Source organism: Diplotaxodon limnothrissa, linkage group LG22 (assembly GCF_057381915.1).
Source record: "Diplotaxodon limnothrissa isolate DT_005_m linkage group LG22, D_limnothrissa_male_GT1.1, whole genome shotgun sequence".
In the NCBI taxonomy this organism is placed as follows: Eukaryota; Metazoa; Chordata; class Actinopteri; order Cichliformes; family Cichlidae; genus Diplotaxodon; species Diplotaxodon limnothrissa.
This window is the reverse complement of record NC_140616.1, coordinates 23,766,107-23,784,312: the sequence shown is the minus strand read 5'-3', so window position 1 is coordinate 23,784,312 and position 18,206 is coordinate 23,766,107. Positions and strand designations below refer to the sequence as shown.

At 37.7% G+C, this 18,206-nt stretch overlaps 2 protein-coding genes across 2 annotated transcripts; one reads left to right on the top strand and one right to left on the bottom strand.

Moving 5' to 3' along the window:
- Positions 1–369: 369 nt before the first annotated feature.
- Positions 370–1,625, top strand: LOC146609969 (uncharacterized). Its single transcript, XM_085346157.1, has 2 exons — positions 370–692; positions 857–1,625. Exons 1-2 carry the CDS (start codon positions 370–372, stop codon positions 1,623–1,625), a joined length of 1,092 nt encoding a protein of 363 aa, XP_085202283.1.
- Positions 1,626–2,530: 905 nt separating this feature from the next.
- LOC146609968 (uncharacterized) lies at positions 2,531–9,556 on the bottom strand. The gene is made up of 10 exons (XM_085346156.1): positions 9,533–9,556; positions 7,548–7,864; positions 6,275–6,487; positions 5,804–5,939; positions 4,793–5,331; positions 3,937–4,253; positions 3,635–3,816; positions 3,355–3,527; positions 2,922–3,136; positions 2,531–2,787 (listed from the first exon to the last, which is right to left on the bottom strand). The coding sequence occupies exons 1-10, from the start codon at positions 9,554–9,556 to the stop codon at positions 2,531–2,533; spliced, it is 2,373 nt and encodes a 790-aa protein (XP_085202282.1).
- Between the last annotated feature and the right edge of the window lie 8,650 nt (positions 9,557–18,206).

The following is an 18,206-nucleotide window of genomic DNA, read 5'->3' as shown; positions in this document are numbered from 1 at the left end:
AGTAATGAAAATGACATTAGAACTTTTTTAAATAATGTATTAGAATGTTTGGAACAAATTCAAAGAGAAGCTACAGATTCTTTTGTTCGTCAGAGGCTCCATAGAGAACTTGGTGATCACATTCAAACCTTATCTGGAATTTTGTCCATCTCAAGATTTGTTGACGATGCAAGAAATAGAGAAGCAGTGAATACATTACAGTCCTTAAATGGATGGCTAATTTTTTTACTGACTGCTTATGAAACCAGACAAGGAACTACATCTGAGAACAGACTTGTCTTGCTACCTCCACCTCTCATGACTTGCTCTCAAGGTCGACCGCGATACAGCATTTCAAGAGAGCAAATATCTCATTTAGTATCTCTTGGAATGAACTGGCAAAGCATTGCAACATGCTTAGGGGTTAGCTCCCGTACTCTGTACAGGCACAGACAGGACCTTGGCATTGAGCCACTGACTTATGCAACATTATCCGATGAAAACCTGAACAGGGTTGTTAGGGAAATCCTTCAGTATACCACAAATGCAGGTGAACGATATGTGCATGGCAGCTTGAGATCACGTGGGTTACGAATCCAAAGGTGGCGTGTAAGACAAAGTCTACAAGAAATTGAGCCCTTTGGACGTTCCCTCAGAAGACGCAATGCAATACGTCGACGACTGTACAGTGTTCCTTTCCCCAATCAGTTATGGTGAGAAAATTCTAACAGAAAAACAGTCCTGATTCTAAGTCTATAGCGAAATGGATTATCTAAAGCAAAATAACTCATTGTTTTATTTACTCAAACGTGTGCATATCCTTGACCATGTCATAGTTTCCCCATACATAACTTCTACTTATTTCATTTTTCTATAGGCATATAGATGGAAACCACAAACTTGTGAGATGGAGGATGGTGTTCCATGGCTGTGTGGATGGTTTCAGTAGAACCATCATCTACCTTGCGTGTTTAGATAACAACAGGGCATCAAGTGTTTTGTCACTGTTCATGGTTGGTGTTCAGAACTTTGGAATGCCATCCAGCGTGAGATGTGATCATGGACTAGAAAACACTGGTGTTGCCCATTTCATGCTTTACAGGCAAGGACTGAACAGGCATAGTGTTATCACTGGCAGGTCTGTGCATAATCAAAGAATTGAGCGATTATGGGCAGAATTAAATCGAGTGGTCTCATATCATTTTGTTAATCTTTTCAATTTTATGGAGGAGCATGGTGTATTAGATTCACTTAATGAGGTCCATTTATTTTGTCTTCATTATATATATTTGCCACGTATTCAAAGAGCTGCCACAGAATTTCAGAACCAGTGGAATAACCATGGACTTTCAACACAAGGAGGGCAAACCCCTCTTCAGCTGTGGCAAAGGGGCATTATCAACAATGCAGGAATACATAACCCAAATATGAATGGTATTTGTGAAAATGACTTTGGTATTGATGAATGCAGACCACTGCCAGAGCTGGAGACAAACAATAATGTCGTTGTTCCATCAATTAACATTTCCATCAGTGACACCATGATGGTTACACTTCAACAGACCTTTGATCCATTTGAAGATGATGGCAATAACGGTATAGATTTATTTTGCAACCTTGTTCGTTTTCTTGAGAGACAATCCTAAAATATCAACAAGGCCTCTGGAGAAATTTCATTTACTGTAATTGTGGTTGTGCAGCTTAAAAAGAATACAGTGCCAAGACTGTTGTTAGTTCAGTATTATTAGAAGTTTAGTCACAGCTTTAAATTTCAAGAATGCTACTATCAACCTTTACATGCATGTTTACGGTTTGTATACAATTTTAAAGAATTTATGAGTTGTATTATGTGAGTGTGTTGAGATTTTACAACCATGTTTTGTTTTAAAACACCTTGTTAAAAGAAAAAATAAATTTGTGCAACCACATTTTATTGAGGTTTTTGGTCATCACAATCACCAGATGTATTGTCTTGGAACAAGATGACTCAAACTGATAACATTAACATTAATACAGTCATACAGTCAATACATCAAACATGGATCACTGATCAAATAGAATAGAAGTGTCAGATAAACAATATTGAAGAACACCAGAGAATAAAAGCAACAAACAAGTACAAACCTAGAAAACAAAAATAATCACAATGCACATAAATTAATGCAATGAAAAAATTATTATTGAATTATGTTAGTATATATAACTATTGTATACTTGTAGAATGGTACCCTGACAAGCAAAAAGACTTGAAGCAAATGAACATTTGTTAAAAGGTCAATGCAAAAACAGAGCCTCCAATCACAAAATAGGTGGGTGACATATGAAATATGGCAACATAAAGTAAATTCAGCTTGGTCTCAAGCGTGTTAATTGGTGTTTTAGGTGGAACATTTTGAACATTTGTTTGATTTCTGGGAAAGAAAATGCAATGATATTCAAAACACCCCCCCCCCCCCCCCCCCCCCCCCCTCTCTTAGAATTACTTAATGGTTGACACTCATTAATTTAACTGAGTGCAAAACTCAGATTAGCATACTAACCTGACCAGGAATTAAGCTATTCCAAAACCATGTGTATTACCTAATGCAAAGTCCATATTCTCCTGAAAGTCTTTGTAAGAGGTATGAAGTGGTAACTTTAAACAATTGATGCACGTGTTTGCAATGGGTAGTTTAGACATGGTTTGTGCATCTGGCTCTTGGTGAAGAAATTCAATGGACGGTTGTGGAGAGAAGCCAATTGGTGGAACAGTGTTGGCTCCAGTGGCGAAGGCAAAAATTGTCCCCAGCTTCTGTGTTCCGTCTTGATCTAAAGGAAAAGCAATACTGTCAAAAATGGCATTAAAGACAAAAAACACAGCAAGCATTTCTACTTTTAACTGATTCAATGAAAAGATGCACTGCATTATAAATTGAACACAATGCTTAAAACGCTAAATTTACCTTCTGCATCTGCTAGGTAGTCTCTCCAGAAACTAATGACAACTGCTTCAGCCTGCCTTTTATTGCTCCCAGCCGGAGAAAGGCGGATGGTAAAGAGGCTGTCAAGAAGGTCAGCTGTAAGCACTGAAGGTGACCAGCATAGAAGGGTGCGAAAACTCTCTGGGTGATCTTGGATTTTGTCCAGCACCTCAAGTGTCCGTAGTCCATCCTGAAATCTAAATGATAATCAGAATTACCTTTAAAATCACAAATCACATCAAAAATGAATGGATCCAAGAAGTATAATCTAAAACATATGAATTTATATATACAATAATTTTTACTTCAGATTATTCACATCATCAAAAGTGTATATCCCAAATCTGCATTTTTCATGTGATGCTGTCACACATTGAGTTACTTATTGGACAACAATAAATACATACATACATACCTTTCAAATGGACCACGGACTCTGTGTATTACTTGGAACATGATAATGTCATGTATAAGCAGATACTTGTCTTCCAGCCTCCGTAGCGGCCTCAGGCAGCCAGCATTGGCTAAGTATTCCTGAAGTGGCTCAGTTGCTACTATCAGATCTTCAAAGGATTTACACTCTTTAACCTTCAAATAAAAAAATAAAAAATTAATGGGCCCCAATTAATACATGGAGTAGAACGAAATGCACACAATACTAAAACATTATCCAACAACTGACAAATCAGTTTTACCCTTTTAATTTTTTCACGCAGGTCACTATCGGCAACATCTTCTAAAACTGGTTTAGCCAAATCTGGGCCATCAACAAGGCAAGAGAAGAGTGTTGGGGACAGAAAGCCTGCTGGTGGACCACCATGTACAAGGCTTACTGCAATGGCTCTGCCTGCAATGAAGTACCTGTCCTCCCTCATGGCTAGAAATAATGAAAAACATTACATGTCAATAGATGCATGAAAGCGCTTGACAAGAACTTCATAAAAATGATTTTTTTATTGCATTACTCCAGGGATATCAGCCTAAAATCAATACATACCAGCACTATCAAGCGCCAAGTTCATTTTGCCTTCTTCACCCTCAAACATTGGAGACAGGGGCAAAGCTTCGATCAGAAGTCTTAGAAATTCTCTTCTTGGTCCACCCAAGTCAACAGCCTCTTCAGGTACTCCCATATCGTCAGAAAACCTGACAGAAATTGTGTGGCATGGATCATATGTCGCTCGTTTAAAACCTCTAATTGCTCCATCCAGGACTGTTGATCTATTAATGTTGAACTTGCATTTCTTCTGTTGGTTTACTTTTGCAGAAAGTTCCTCCAAAATATCTTTTGCTGATACCAAACAACTTGAAGTCCTGTAGGATTAGAAAAAAGAAAAGAAAAAAAAAAGAAAAAAATATTGAAAAGAACATCAGTAAAAACATTCACATACAAGGGCTACAAGGACATACAAAGTTTTGTCAAAATCAGAATCAGCATACTTTATTAATCACCAAAGGAAATTATCATAATCATAAGCGAAATGTACAAAGGAGTATATTGCTCAGTGGCTTTTTATATTGTTTATATGTTTTGGAGAACTAGAAAGCACTAGAGCAAAGAAAAATAGTTTCAATGCACAATAAGTAAATTTCATTTCATTGTCAGATAGGCTGTTAAAAATTCGCTGCCTATTTCAAATAAAATAAAATTTGCCAGCAATACAGCATTATCATTTGACTCTGTAGACATTATTCAAAAAACTGTTTTGTTAACAGCAAATATAAATATCATATATGCATATAAATATCTGAGGATGGATTACATTCCTTCACAACACTGGTTACAGTATTGGATTGCAACAAATATGGTGTGTTTAATTGGCTACTGTAAAACATTTGTATTTGAAACTAACCTTTCGCTCTGCAGGCTTGCTAGTATAGCCTGGTTAAGTTCCTCATCATCAGAAGACATGTCAGATAGTGGAGTCATGATTGAAAGGTAGTTATCGTAGTTTACAGATTGACTGTGTGTTGATGTAGAGGGTAATGCTGAACAATGATTCTCTGGATTCCTGGTCTGGTAGGGTGAGCTTGAGGTATTTCGGCACGTCAGGACCAGAACTGGATCACTTAAAGATGCAGATGATGAGGTAGAAGGCTGACTAGTGGAAGGGTAGATTTCCAATGAAGACACTGGTAACTGGCTGAAGGAAATGTTTGTTGAAGCGCTGCTGTACTTGTGTGAGATACTACTTTCATGGGTCAAGGCAGGAGTTTCCGTTAATAATGTTCCATTACAAACTGATGAGGCAGGAGATTGCGTCGGAGCAGAGATTGGTTGGAAGGCAGCTGTTGAACTGGCAAAACTGTCTGAAGATGATGAGCGCAGCTGCCTTGATGAAACAGGGTTTTCTTCACAGTTTTCCTCACTGCTGTAGCTTGTAATATCATCCTTAGAAATAAAATAATAATTATAATAATTCACATATATTGAATTTGAACATTAAATACCATATATCCAACCTCTTCTGCTTATTCTTATCAGAGGTGGGGTGGTTGGAGCCTATCCCAGCTACCATAGGGTGAGAAATTTCAAGAGTTAATAGATCTTTCTCACAATTACTTTTACATACTAGGCAGACAAAATTGTAACACATCTCCTGAACAGCAGTAGTCTTACGTTCTATAATTCACAAACAGTCCAACAGAGCAGCTGTAAATTTAGTCAATACCAGAGCTTAGGATTAACATTTTAAAAAAGGAACATTAACTTGGTACTATTCTATCCAACTACAAAAGGTGAAAGGCAAGTTTAAAAAGAACAGACATGAGAAAGTTCAAAGGTTGTTTATGCACCAATTTCTGGTCTTCATATTATTACTGTACAGTGCTATGTAGATTCATTCAAAAGTCAAATAATGTACCAAAATTGGTTTTGATGGTCTGATGTATAGGGCTTTCGATTTATAAATTTTATGTATGAGATTTGCATCCAGCTCCTGTCCTGCTCGCAGTTTGGGCGCAATCAGTCTGTTGCCACAAGCCATCAGAAACTCCAGGCTGGAAAACAGTTACAGTAAGTTGTAAAATGTTTAAAATCCAAAACAGCAAAAATGTTCCAATAACTTTTTTAGAGCTAATCTTGTTTTCCTCTTTGAATCAGACTGAAACCAGTAGTAACAAATGTAAACTTTATACAAATGTCAAAAAAGTATGCCAAAAATGGAGTGTTCAAGAAAGGATAACTGATTTGGTTCTTTTATTTTAGTTTACTGATTCATGTCTACCTGTTCTCTGACTTAAATCGTTATGTAAAGCTTTGAAATGCCTAGATATTGAAAAGACTACTGACAAAAGCTGTGTCGCATTAGGTTTCGACTGCTAGCACAACCTACCTTACATCAATAGAAAGTTTATCTCCAAAGGCGTCCCTTATTTGTTCAGAGACAGTTTTCTGGTCCCAGGATTTTTGGAATTCAAATCCATTCAATATATGCCCTTGTTCATGTAAATGTTGTTTTGTGCGATGCTTGACAACAACACTGCTTGATGGCCGTGGAAGAAGGATGACATCTTTGTTGAAAGTATCATGATAATGTGTCTTGGCCCTATAAAACAAAACAGAAACTATATTCAGATTTATGTATCTTTTGTTTTATTTACCTATACTTAGACACTATCAGTTCCTTAAGAAAGTTGCTAATGTCACTTGGTAGTGACCAGCTTACACGTTAAACTGTTGCTAAGCTTTTATGAATAAAATAAAATGTTACACAGTTTATATAAAAAAAAACAGTATCGCAGCTAGCCATTTAGCCCACTTGAATATGTTTAAAGTTGCTTGTGCATGTAAGAGTTGAGTATAATAGCAAACACAAATAACAGAAACATAATTTGAAAGAAAAAAAATGCATAAAGTAATAGCATGCCTATAAATTGCCTTTGAAAAAAAAAAGGAAAATGTACGTAAAATAGAAAATGTTTTGGGGTTTGACCATTTTAATTCACTGACGCTTGAATTAAATAAATAAATAAATAAATAAATAAATAAATATATAGTACAATGCATAAGGATTTTTTTTACTGCTCTACAAAGAGGCATACAAAGAAACATTTGCTATTACTTTTTACTTTGACTAAAGAACAAAAAAGACACCGATCATATTTCTTTTTTTCTTATTTCATACACTGTAGAAACTGGACTGAAGGCATGACTTGGCATCCATGTTTATCTACCTCTACAGTGGTACAGATATTGATCCACTCACAACACAGAGTTGGATTGATGTCTTCTAGCAAGATTAAAATTCTACCCCAAAAAATAAATAAATAAATAAATACAAAACTAAACAAAAACAACAAGAAAATTAACCCAACCTTTTATTTAGCAGGCTAATGTAGCTACCACCTCCCACATTAATAAAGAAGATTTAATAAAGTAATCTTAAAGTAAGCATCAACTTACACTCGGGTCACAAGTACAAACAGCCACTAATATTGAAATAAATGCCACGGTCTTTACTGTTTTTAATGTGGATGCTGCTGAATAAATTAGCTAGGGCTAAAAATTTATAAGGGTAAAAAAGTGCGTTGCTAAATCAGCAAAGCACATTTCGTATTTTGTATTTCGCAGTTGTATAGTTAAGTGGCAAACTGTTTTGTTCTTACCTTTTCCTTGATCTGCAGTTCCAGTTGCCAAAGTGTTTTTGGGTCTGATATCGCAAAGACTGCCCCACTCCAGTCGAACTCCGTGTAGCTACTTGACTCGTTGAAGATACCCGGGTGTTAGCTGGTCTAAAAAGTTCCCTCATCTCACTTTCCACCGTGCTGTGGGTAACACTGGGTGCAGTTGAGCCCGTCCCATCTCGATCAAGTGACGAGGACAACGATGTGACCGTTTCAGGAGATGATAAAATATTTCTTAACAACCCGACAGCTTGCTGAAGAACTCGAGTTTCTTCTCCCCCCCTCCATGCTGTCAGACACTAGAAAGTGACCCGCGCGTGCTTCTCAGCCAATCACAGCGGTACAGACACCCAGCCTTCCGTTTCCACTATACTCTTTCATTCACATACATTATTCTCTTGCATAGATATATTTTCTTCAGATATGTATGCATTCTCTTCTTACATACATATATTATTTGTAAGATTAAATGCATTTTGAATGCATGTAAATGAGAGCAAAATGTAGGAATGCATAAATGAAAATGCATGTATGTTAGAGTGCAAATGTGTAAATATGTAGATTAAAATACATGTATAAGAGAGCATAATATTGCAATGTGTGTGTTAAATATGTGTAAACATGAGAATAAAAATATCTAAATATAAAAATTAAAATAAAACTACGTGAGAGTGAAAGTATATGTGTGTGAAAGAAGAATGTATGTGTGTGAGAGTGAAAATATATGTATGTGAGAGTGAAAATATATGTGTGTGAGAGTGAAAATATATGTGTGTGGAAGAAGAATGTATGTGTGTGAGAGTGAAAATATATGTGTGTGAAAGAAGAATGTATGTGTGTGAGAGTGAAAATATATGTGTGTGAGAGTGAAAATATATGTATGTGAGAGTGAAAATATATGTGTGTGAGAGTGAAAATATATGTGTGTGAGAGTGAAAATATATGTGTGTGAGAGTGAAAATATATGTGTGTGGAAGAAGAATGTATGTGTGTGAGAGTGAAAATATATGTGTGTGAGAGTGAAAATATATGTGTGTGGAAGAAGAATGTATGTGTGTGAGAGTGAAAGAATAAATTTTGGCTTGTACGGCCCCTCATAGTAGACACACATGTCAGTCTGCGCCATCATGTGCTATTAGTATGGCTGTCAAGAAATTAAAACTGTAATTGTGATTGATCGCATCACGTTGTGCAGAAATTTATTGCGCAATTGCAATTATTCAGGGAATAATCACTGCTGTCACACTGCTACATTGATGGCTCCTGTATGGTGTGCTGGACACTATGTGTACTTACTTTGCTTTCACTGTTTAGCTGTTTTGCTACATCCATAAAATAATAGGCACATACCTCTTCATGCTGTCCCTCCTTTATTTTCATGAGTGTCAAAGCATGTAATTGCAGTTCCCACTGTCTGTAATGGGCTGTAACCCACACTAACTACTGTATGATGTTTTGCCCTCTCTGCCCTAATGATGACTGTGGCTCTTGCATGCAACTCATAAGCTGAGTCATTGACTTTCATCCAAAGTATGTCACACATACCTACCAGTACAAAGTGGCCACCCATTGGCAGCGGCAGCAGCCATAATTGATATTATTAAATCAAATCATAACATACAAAGTATATAACATAATGTCTTCTTTATTTCAGTGATGATTTTTCTTGCATATTCCATTTAATAACTGACAATTAGGATTAATGTAACTAATTATATGTCATTACATGGTTAAGATTTCCAGCACTTCCAGATTTTGCTTATCTGATGCTTTAGAAAAATAGTAACATAGAAACATTGCATTGATTGTTTTTCAGTCAACACTATTGAGGTTTGTAACATATTACCAGGGCTGCAGTTGAATAGTTTTTCTTAGGGGTGTACGTCTCTGAAAGAGGTGATACGTTAAGAAGGCATACTAAGAGCTGACTGAATTCTCTGAATACTAAGCAAAGCTTCAGTGCTTACTTTATCTCCTTTAGCATAGTACATAGTGGAATATCCTTTATGTCACTTAGTTGTTTTTCTTTTCTGAAGCAATTTGTAACATGAGTTTATAAAATTCTTCAATAAATTAAAAGAAAAAATCTGGTGTGTGAAAATGTTCAAAGTTTAAATGTGTCAAATTGGGTGCAGTTAAGACTCAAATGCAGGACTCACAAACAGATGTGCATAAATTCAAACCAGCCTTTTGTTTGTTGAAATGGTCCAACAAAGTATATGAAAGCCTAAAACATAAAGCAAACAGTGGGATCTAAATACTTCAACAAAGAGAAAAATGAGGCAAGGTGGGCAAATAGACTTCTGACAAAGAACAAATGGAAACTGGAAATATACACACAAAAACCCAGAGGGCAATCAGGGGAAGGGAAACGGTCGGGGAACAAGAACCAGTTGAAACTAATCAAGACAAATGACACAAACCAGGATACAAAAGGAACAAAAACTCAGACTGAGTGTAGAGGCACACGATGCACACCAAAGCAAAGAAAACCCTGAAAGCTATAAATCAAAGGCTTCAAATGTCAGAACTCACAGACTATAACCAAAATAGAGAACACATAATAATAAACCAATTCAATTCATCCTTTTTATAGAATTGGACAACAATATGACATGATATAAGAATATTTCCAGAACTTTCCTTTGGAGAGACACCACTGCTTTTTTCCACTTAGACAACCTTCCGTTCCTTCATGCACTAACTCGACTAGACGCTGGAACCCTTCCACAGAGATCTTGGCCCATGCTGATTTGATAGCATCACACCAATATTCCGCGGCCACATTAATGCATCTGATGGCACATTATGCTGCAGGAAGCATCCATCTGAAAAATGCATAGATGGTGATGATTAACGGCTGAACTTGGTCAGCAGTAAACTCTGTAAAATTCAAGTGATGCTTAGTGTGATCTAAGTGATATGATTGGTTGTGTTCAATAACTGGCCCTTGTAGTATTTTCTTTTAAAGTCACAGATGAAGAATCTACAGTGTAACCCATTTGCTTGTGCGTGTTCCATGACATTCTTTGGTACACTGCTGCATAAAGTGAGTTTACATTTATGAACACATCTTACCACTCTTTCTTTCATCTATGATGCATTTCTGTCCCAGGGATTGCCTCCGCTGTCGTGATGTGGTTTTTGTTTTTTTTTGTTTGGTTGGTTGTTTTTTTGCTTCTTTTTGCTTCTGTCCCCAGAAAACTCGGTAATGCGTAAATATCCCGTTGTGAAGGCTGATTGTCAGATAGTGGAACCATCGCTTCTGTAACGATCATACCATATTCAAATCTCAAGTCTTGCCCATTCCAATATTTAGCCGAACAGCAATGGAGCCTATCAACTCTGTCTGCTTGCCTTATGTCTTATTTACACATCAGGCAGTATGAGAAGACAAGCTGTTTGCATAATAGTGAGGTATGAATGGAGGGAGTCTTTTCTTCTTCTCTTTTTTTGAGAGAGGTATTTGCAAGCTGATAGAAGAGAAACACCAGACAGTTCCACTGGAGGTATTTTATTGATGATTGGATTTTGACAACAGCAAATAATAACAACAACAATAAAAAATTCAGCTATATTCTACATCATTATGTGGCACTCAGCTATGATTTTTATACCCTGAACAACATCTCAGTTTCTTGACACCAAAGGTTTGTATTTATTAATTTTTTTCAAGTAGCATAAAAGTTAACATAGCTTTTATCAAACACGTATTTTCACCCTTTTCAATGTCACCAGTTGAGTTAAAGCCCTCTTTCGTGCAAGGGTTTCTAAAGTGATTTTCCTGAGGTAGTACCCAATCTCCTCCCTAATGTCCTCTGTAGCCTTCAGTTAACCATCTGCTGGGAAGGGAGCACATGGCAGAAGATGTGTTAATGAATGCACACTTATATAATCCAGACCTGTGGTGGAGGGAAAGACAGAGTGCACGAGTGGCAGGCCAGATCCACATCACTTGACACTCCACCAAGTATAAAAGAGAACAATAATAAGGTTTCTTTGTGCCACTAGTGCCTCCAAGTGGCCCGAGAAGGCAATTTTTCCCTTCTTCCTTCTTTCCCCTTTCAAACGTGACATGACAGCTGCTGTTTTCCCTTTTCTCTTTCTATAAAGAAAAACCCAAAAGACATAGGAGCTGATGTATCGCACGCGACAAGGTAATATACGGATGGTATTGCTTTTTCGATGACCACTGCTAAATGGGCAGCATGCTGACACAGTAAACCACAACGCAACGACGACTGTTACAGATTGGTCCTTAGCCCTCCTTCTTTCCACCTCCTGCCAAAATGCCATACCTAGCCCTTGCCCTGGCCAACCATCATATCCCCCCCTTATGAATCAAAGACAATGGAGTAGAAGAGAGAGATGAGGGCTTCCAAGCAATTGGCTCTGCCTCACCATTTTTTTTCTTTTCTCTCTCTTGCAGTGTGTACATTTCCTACTTCTCTGCATCGAGCTGTCTAGCTGGGTTGGATGATAAATCCTGAGGCGAGTTTTAAAGCACCAACAGAATACAAACTGCCCAGGCTACGCTTTGTTCACACAGGTTAATATACACATCAGGGCAGCATATATGGGAGTGCTTGCCCACCCTTTCCTCTGCCCTTTCACCCATCTGCTCATGTATCACTCTTTATCTGTGTTGCTTTCAGTTTTGTTGGACTAAGTTGGCTTATTGACACGAGCAATCATCAGAAACAATACTGCTGATGCAGTAGGCAAACAAAGCCAGCAAAACAACTGCTACTGAATATTCACATTGTATTGTTGTTGTCAAGTTTGAGTATTCTCAGTCCATTTTTTATTCATTCTTCTACTTACCAAGCATGACTTTAAATCGATATTGCAGCATTTTAAAACAATACTTGGATTCAGTGGTATCAGTGGAAAGATCTATACTACTCTGCTATCTGTCCACTTTATGCTACAGTCACACTGGGGAAGGCAGTGCTTGAAGACTGCGGCACGACCAAAATCATTACAACCATGAACTTGCGATCTCATTGCCTTTGAAATGGATGCTTCACAACTTCATCAAAGCTACTTTGTTGTGTCAGGATGGCAATGAAATGGCAACATGATGGAGTCAGTGTGTTATCACAGTTGAACGTGGTCAAGGTTGCCATTACATACAAAACATGTTTTGTGCTAATAGATAGATTATTGGTAGAAACACAAATGATTTAACTGCAAAATCACAAAGACCCACAGCAATCTCTCTATTTTAAAGAGTTCCCATTTATCTGTTTGCCTTTATAGATTAAACAAAATATATTTCCAAACTGCCAAGAAGTCTGAGAGTGATATGGTTTGCTGAGTAACCAAGCTGTGTTGTTTCATTCAAATAGGTTCACTTCTAACGCCTATAAACAGCATGGCAACATGGCAAATGCGATTGGTTGAGTTAACAGTGGTTACATCCACCTTTTATAGGTGTGTTTGCCAAAAAGCGGGCAAACTTTATTCTTGTTGTTAGCTGATTCATTGATTCACTGCTAAACCAGGATAGAAAGTAAGGACTGAACTAGCATAGCACAAAACACTAGCATAAAAAAGCAAGTGAAGTAAATTGCGCTAAACTGCCACATAGACATTTCTAGCTAGCTTATAGCTATTATCTGTGGAGCTAGCAGTTTGGGTTAAAAGATCACAGGCCTTTTACACAGTGAACATTTTTTATTTTGTTAGATATTCAAGTCATTTACAGAAATGATGCCAGAAACATTTAAAATGGGAAATCTTAAATGTGTCTTGCACATTTTCTAAGCACCGCTGCATTACCATTTCATGGGATGTTAGTGCCTCTGAAAACAAGAATTTAATACTGAGATGTGTTGGGCTAAGCAATGCTTGTGCAAACAGTGTAGATTTGCAGTGATTAATCTGCCTGAGAAGAGATTAAGTATTAGATTGTAGAACTATTTGCATTGTGTATGAGAGGCTAATAGAGATACAAGTGCAATCTCAACCTATAAAAGAGCATTTTACACATTCTGTTTTGGAGATGGCACTTTTCTTCCTTTTGTTGGGAAATCCCCTTTCTGTGAGCTAACATATATCATTAACACACTGGCACAAATGTTGATAATATAATAATACATTTCTAAAGTTACTGTGTTCTTTTCTCTCTGCCAATAAATAACCACTTTAATAATCTGGGAACAAGGCAAGCAGACACACTGTGACCTAGACTATGGTAGGCTTCACTGGACCTGAACACAACCATTTTAGCTGTTGAGCCAGCAGGCCAAATCAAGTGGTCTTTATTAAAGTCGCTTTGATGGATTCACCTCTGGCCTCCCCTGCTGTGATCTATCGCCTGTCCAGCTCTTGGAGGTCGTAATAAACTTGTTTAGCAAGAGGGTCACTGCATGCAAGCAGGGTGTGAGTGTGTGTATGTGCACGCGGGGGGGCGGGAGTAGTTTCCTGCTTGTAAAGTCTGTTTTGTGGATCAGGTGGATCATATATCATATGTGGATCATATACAGCCTTTCATCCATGGCTGCTGGCCCCGGATCCACTAGTAATGATGTGTCTAGTTTCTCCACAGGTTATAGTGTTGTAGCATATATTTATACACACACTTTTAAGATATCAGGCACAGTGCCAGTGTAGTAGATTTTCTTAATAGAGTAGTAAATCAGGAGGCTGCCATCTTTCAAGTTTGTCTTCACATGCTTGTTTGTTAGATTTAGGCACAAAAACTATTTTGTTAGTATCTGTTCTTAATTGAGGTTAAATTAGGCCATTTTAAAATGTTAAACATGTTTATGTTTTTAATCTTACATGGGGGACATGGGTCATTCCAAAGATGAGGAGCGCACGGTACATCCATTCACATGGCTGGAAGAAAATGGTTAAAGCCTTTTTAAAGCATAATATAGATAGTTATAAGATCTTGCATAAACAACTTGTGGGGTCATTTTTAGGAATTTTCCTGATTTTGGATATACTGTACACTGTATTACCAAAAGTACTGGCTCATCTGCCTTCAAAAATATATAATAATAATAATAATAATAATAATAATAATAATAATAATAATAATAATAATAAATTGTATTCATGAGCACCTTTCAAGTCACCCAAGGACACTTTACAATAGGATAAAACACTTAGTAAAACAATAGCAGAATAAGAACAATAAAACGAAAGCAGAATATAAAATTAACAAACAGTGGATTTACAGTGAATAGTGATTTAAACTGGGGGAGAGAACCAATGTTTCTTATTTCTGGGGGCAGAGAGTTCCACAGCCTGGGAGCAGAGCAGCTGAAAGCTCTGCTTCCCATGGTGGTGAGGCGGAAGGAAGGTACAGCAAGCTGGAGAAGAAGATCGAAGTGAACGGGCAGAACAGGTAGTGGTTAACAGGTCAGAAAGGTAAGGAGGAGCGAGGTTATGAATGGCCTTGAAGGTGAGCAGAATAAGTCTGAATATTATCCGGAATTTCACAGGGAGCCAGTGAAGTTCCTGAAGAACAGGGGTGATGTGCTGGTAAGAGGGGTTCTGGTGATAATGTGAGCAGCAGTGTTCTGAACCAGTTGAAGCTTATGGAGGGATTTTTGGGGGAGACCATGCAGAAGAGAATTGCAGTAGTCAATACGGGAGGTAACAAGACTGTGGACAAGAATGGACGTACACTGGGTGGAAAGAGAAGGAAGCAATCTGTTAATGTTACGTAGATGGAAGTAGGCAGAACGGGTGAGATTATTGATGTGAGATTTATAGGAAAGTGAACCGTCTAGGATGACACCAAGGCTCTTAACCTGCGGAGAAGGGAAAACTGTGGAGTTATCGATGGTGAGTGAGAAATGGTTCGCCTTCAAAAGGTTGGATTTGGCGCCAATAAGGAGGATCTTAGTTTTAAAATTAGAGGTAAACCAGGATTTTAACTCGGATAGACACTCTGAAAGGGAGGGAGGTGGGAGGGAGGACTTAGGTTTGCAAGAGAGATATAACTGGGTGTCATCAGCAAAACAGTGAAACTGAAGATCAAATTTGCGGAAAATGGTACCTAGAGGGAGGATGTATATTATGAAGAGAAGAGGGCCTAAAACTGAGCCTTGAGGTACACCAGAGGTGACGGGGAAGAGACGAGAGCGGAATGATCTTAGTTGAATAAACTGGGAACGGTCGAGGCGATATGATTGAAATCAGGCGAGGGGCGTGTCAGAGATGCCGAGAGAGGAAAGTCTGCTTAGAAGTACAGAGTGAGAAATGGTGTCGAAGGCTGAACTCAGATCTAAAAGGACGAGAATGGTGAGAAGACCAGAGTCAGCTCCGATTAGAAGATCGTTAGTGACTTTAAGTAAAGCAGTTTCTGTACTGTGACATGAGCGAAAACCAGATTGAAATCTCTCGTAGATATTATTATTAACCAGGTATAAATGAAGTTGAGCTGCAACCACTTTTTCGAGTATCTTAGAAATGAAGGGTAAATTTATGAACTTGAGTGACATTGGATTCTTAACCCGGAGGGTTTAATATAATGCTGCCCCACCCTTTGCATCTATAATAACTGCAGCTCTACTAGGCAGGCTTTTCACCAGTTTTAGGAGTGTTAATGGGAATTTTTGACCATTCTTCCAAAAACACATTTGTGAGGTCACACACTGATGTTGGATGAAAAGGCCTGGCTTATAGTGTGTGCTTTAATTCATCCCAAAGGTGTTCTGTCAGGTTGAGGTCAGGACTCTGTGCAGGACAGCCAAGTTCTTCCACACCAAACTCCATCATTCATGTCTTTATGGTATTTGCAGTCATGGTGCGCAGTCATGTTGTATCCATTTCATGTTCCCATCTTTGTGAACTGTTCCCACAAAGATGGCAACATGAAATTGTCCAAAGTGTCTTGGTATGATGAAGTGTTAAGAGTTCCTTTCACTAGAACTAAAGGGCTGAGTCCAACTCCTGTAAAAAACAAAAACCCTCCACCAAACTTTACACTTGGCAATCAAACAACCACCAAACCCAGACTTAACCAGTGTCAGCGTGCTTTACTCCTCTGCGTCCATCATGGTATTGCGCTTCGTGATGTAAGGCATTGCAGCTGCTCAGCCATGGAAACCCATTCCATGAATCTCTCTACGTGCTGTTCTTGAGCTCTAGCACTTGACTGTGCATAAAGTTGGTGACCTCTGAGCACCAAGCACCTCTGCATCCACTGACCCCACTCTATGATTTTATTTGGAATACTACTTCATACCTGAGTTGCTGTCGTTCCCAATCACTTCCACCAACAGTGTATTGTGGAATATTTAGTAGTGAGGAAATTTAATGACTGGACTTGTTACACATCCTATGATGGTACCACACAGGAATTAGCTGAGCTCCTGAGAGGGACACATTCTTTCAAAATTGGAACACCTGAATTTAATGATTTGAATGGGTGAGTGACTATTACTATAGTCTATTTTTGTCATACATTTTTGTAATAAATAGATGGCAACCATTTGACCCGGTAATGTGTGTCCACTACTTCAATGTTCCACTGACATTGTTTCCATGTTATTTAAACTCATTATACAGTAAAAGAAAGCTTGTTTATGTGACATAAGATTATAGATTGCCAGTTATCATCCACATGTGTCATCTGCCAGTTAACTGGCTGCTGTCTCCATCCATTCACTTTTTAATGAGCACTGCAGGGCTCAGCGTTATCGGACTGTTCAACTTTTATGTAGCAAGATGGAGACGAGAGCTTTGCACTGTGGGTTGTAGGAACTGTGTAAAATTGTATATGTTTTTACTATTTGGGCAAAGTCCAAATGTAATTTACAGCTATGTTTATAGATGTTATTTCAAATGTTTCATTTTTCAAAGCAAATCACAGCGGTGAAAGAGTATGATTTACATTTATCAGCTAAATCTCTCACAAATAAACATTATGAAATATGGTTGTTGAAAGAAGCAGGCAAAGCCTGAAGATACCGCAAAGGGCAGAGGCTGATATTATTGCTGTTCTTTATGGCGTTGTTTTATGAACAATGGTAAAACTTTAAAGAATAGGTTATCTTTCGCTCTGCGCACATTACAGATATCACAAACACCAAATCCAAGTTGACAAAGCAGTCAGTGTGAAATGAAATACAGAAGCATTCAAGACATTTTTTTTTTTTTTTGGGGGGGGGGGGGGGGGTTCTTGGTTTCTCTGATCTCCTTTTTATTATCTATCTATCTATCTATCTATCTATCTATCTATCTATCTATCTATCTCGTGTTGTAATAAGATAATCATGTTGCAAGTTAAATATTGCGTTATGTATGGTATCATAGGAAACAGCAATATTTACATTGTAATGACAGGCTGAGAGATACTCATATCAAACAGTGATAACAGGAGACAAGAGACTAAGTAATATAAAGACCAGTTTATATTAGTCATCCAAGTTATTGTTATAGATTCCACAGTGCTTCTTAACCAAGTGTAACACATTTTATAAACTTTACAATAGCCGTGCAGATAATGTTCATAGATTGATTGATTTACACACCACTTATTAATCAATTAGTAAATAAGATTCATTATTATTCTATTGTTAAGCAGTAAAAAAAAAAAAGTACAAAATAAACAAAAATTAATTTATCCTTTATTAATGATGGCTGTTATAAAGTGTCACCAAATTATCTTACATCAAA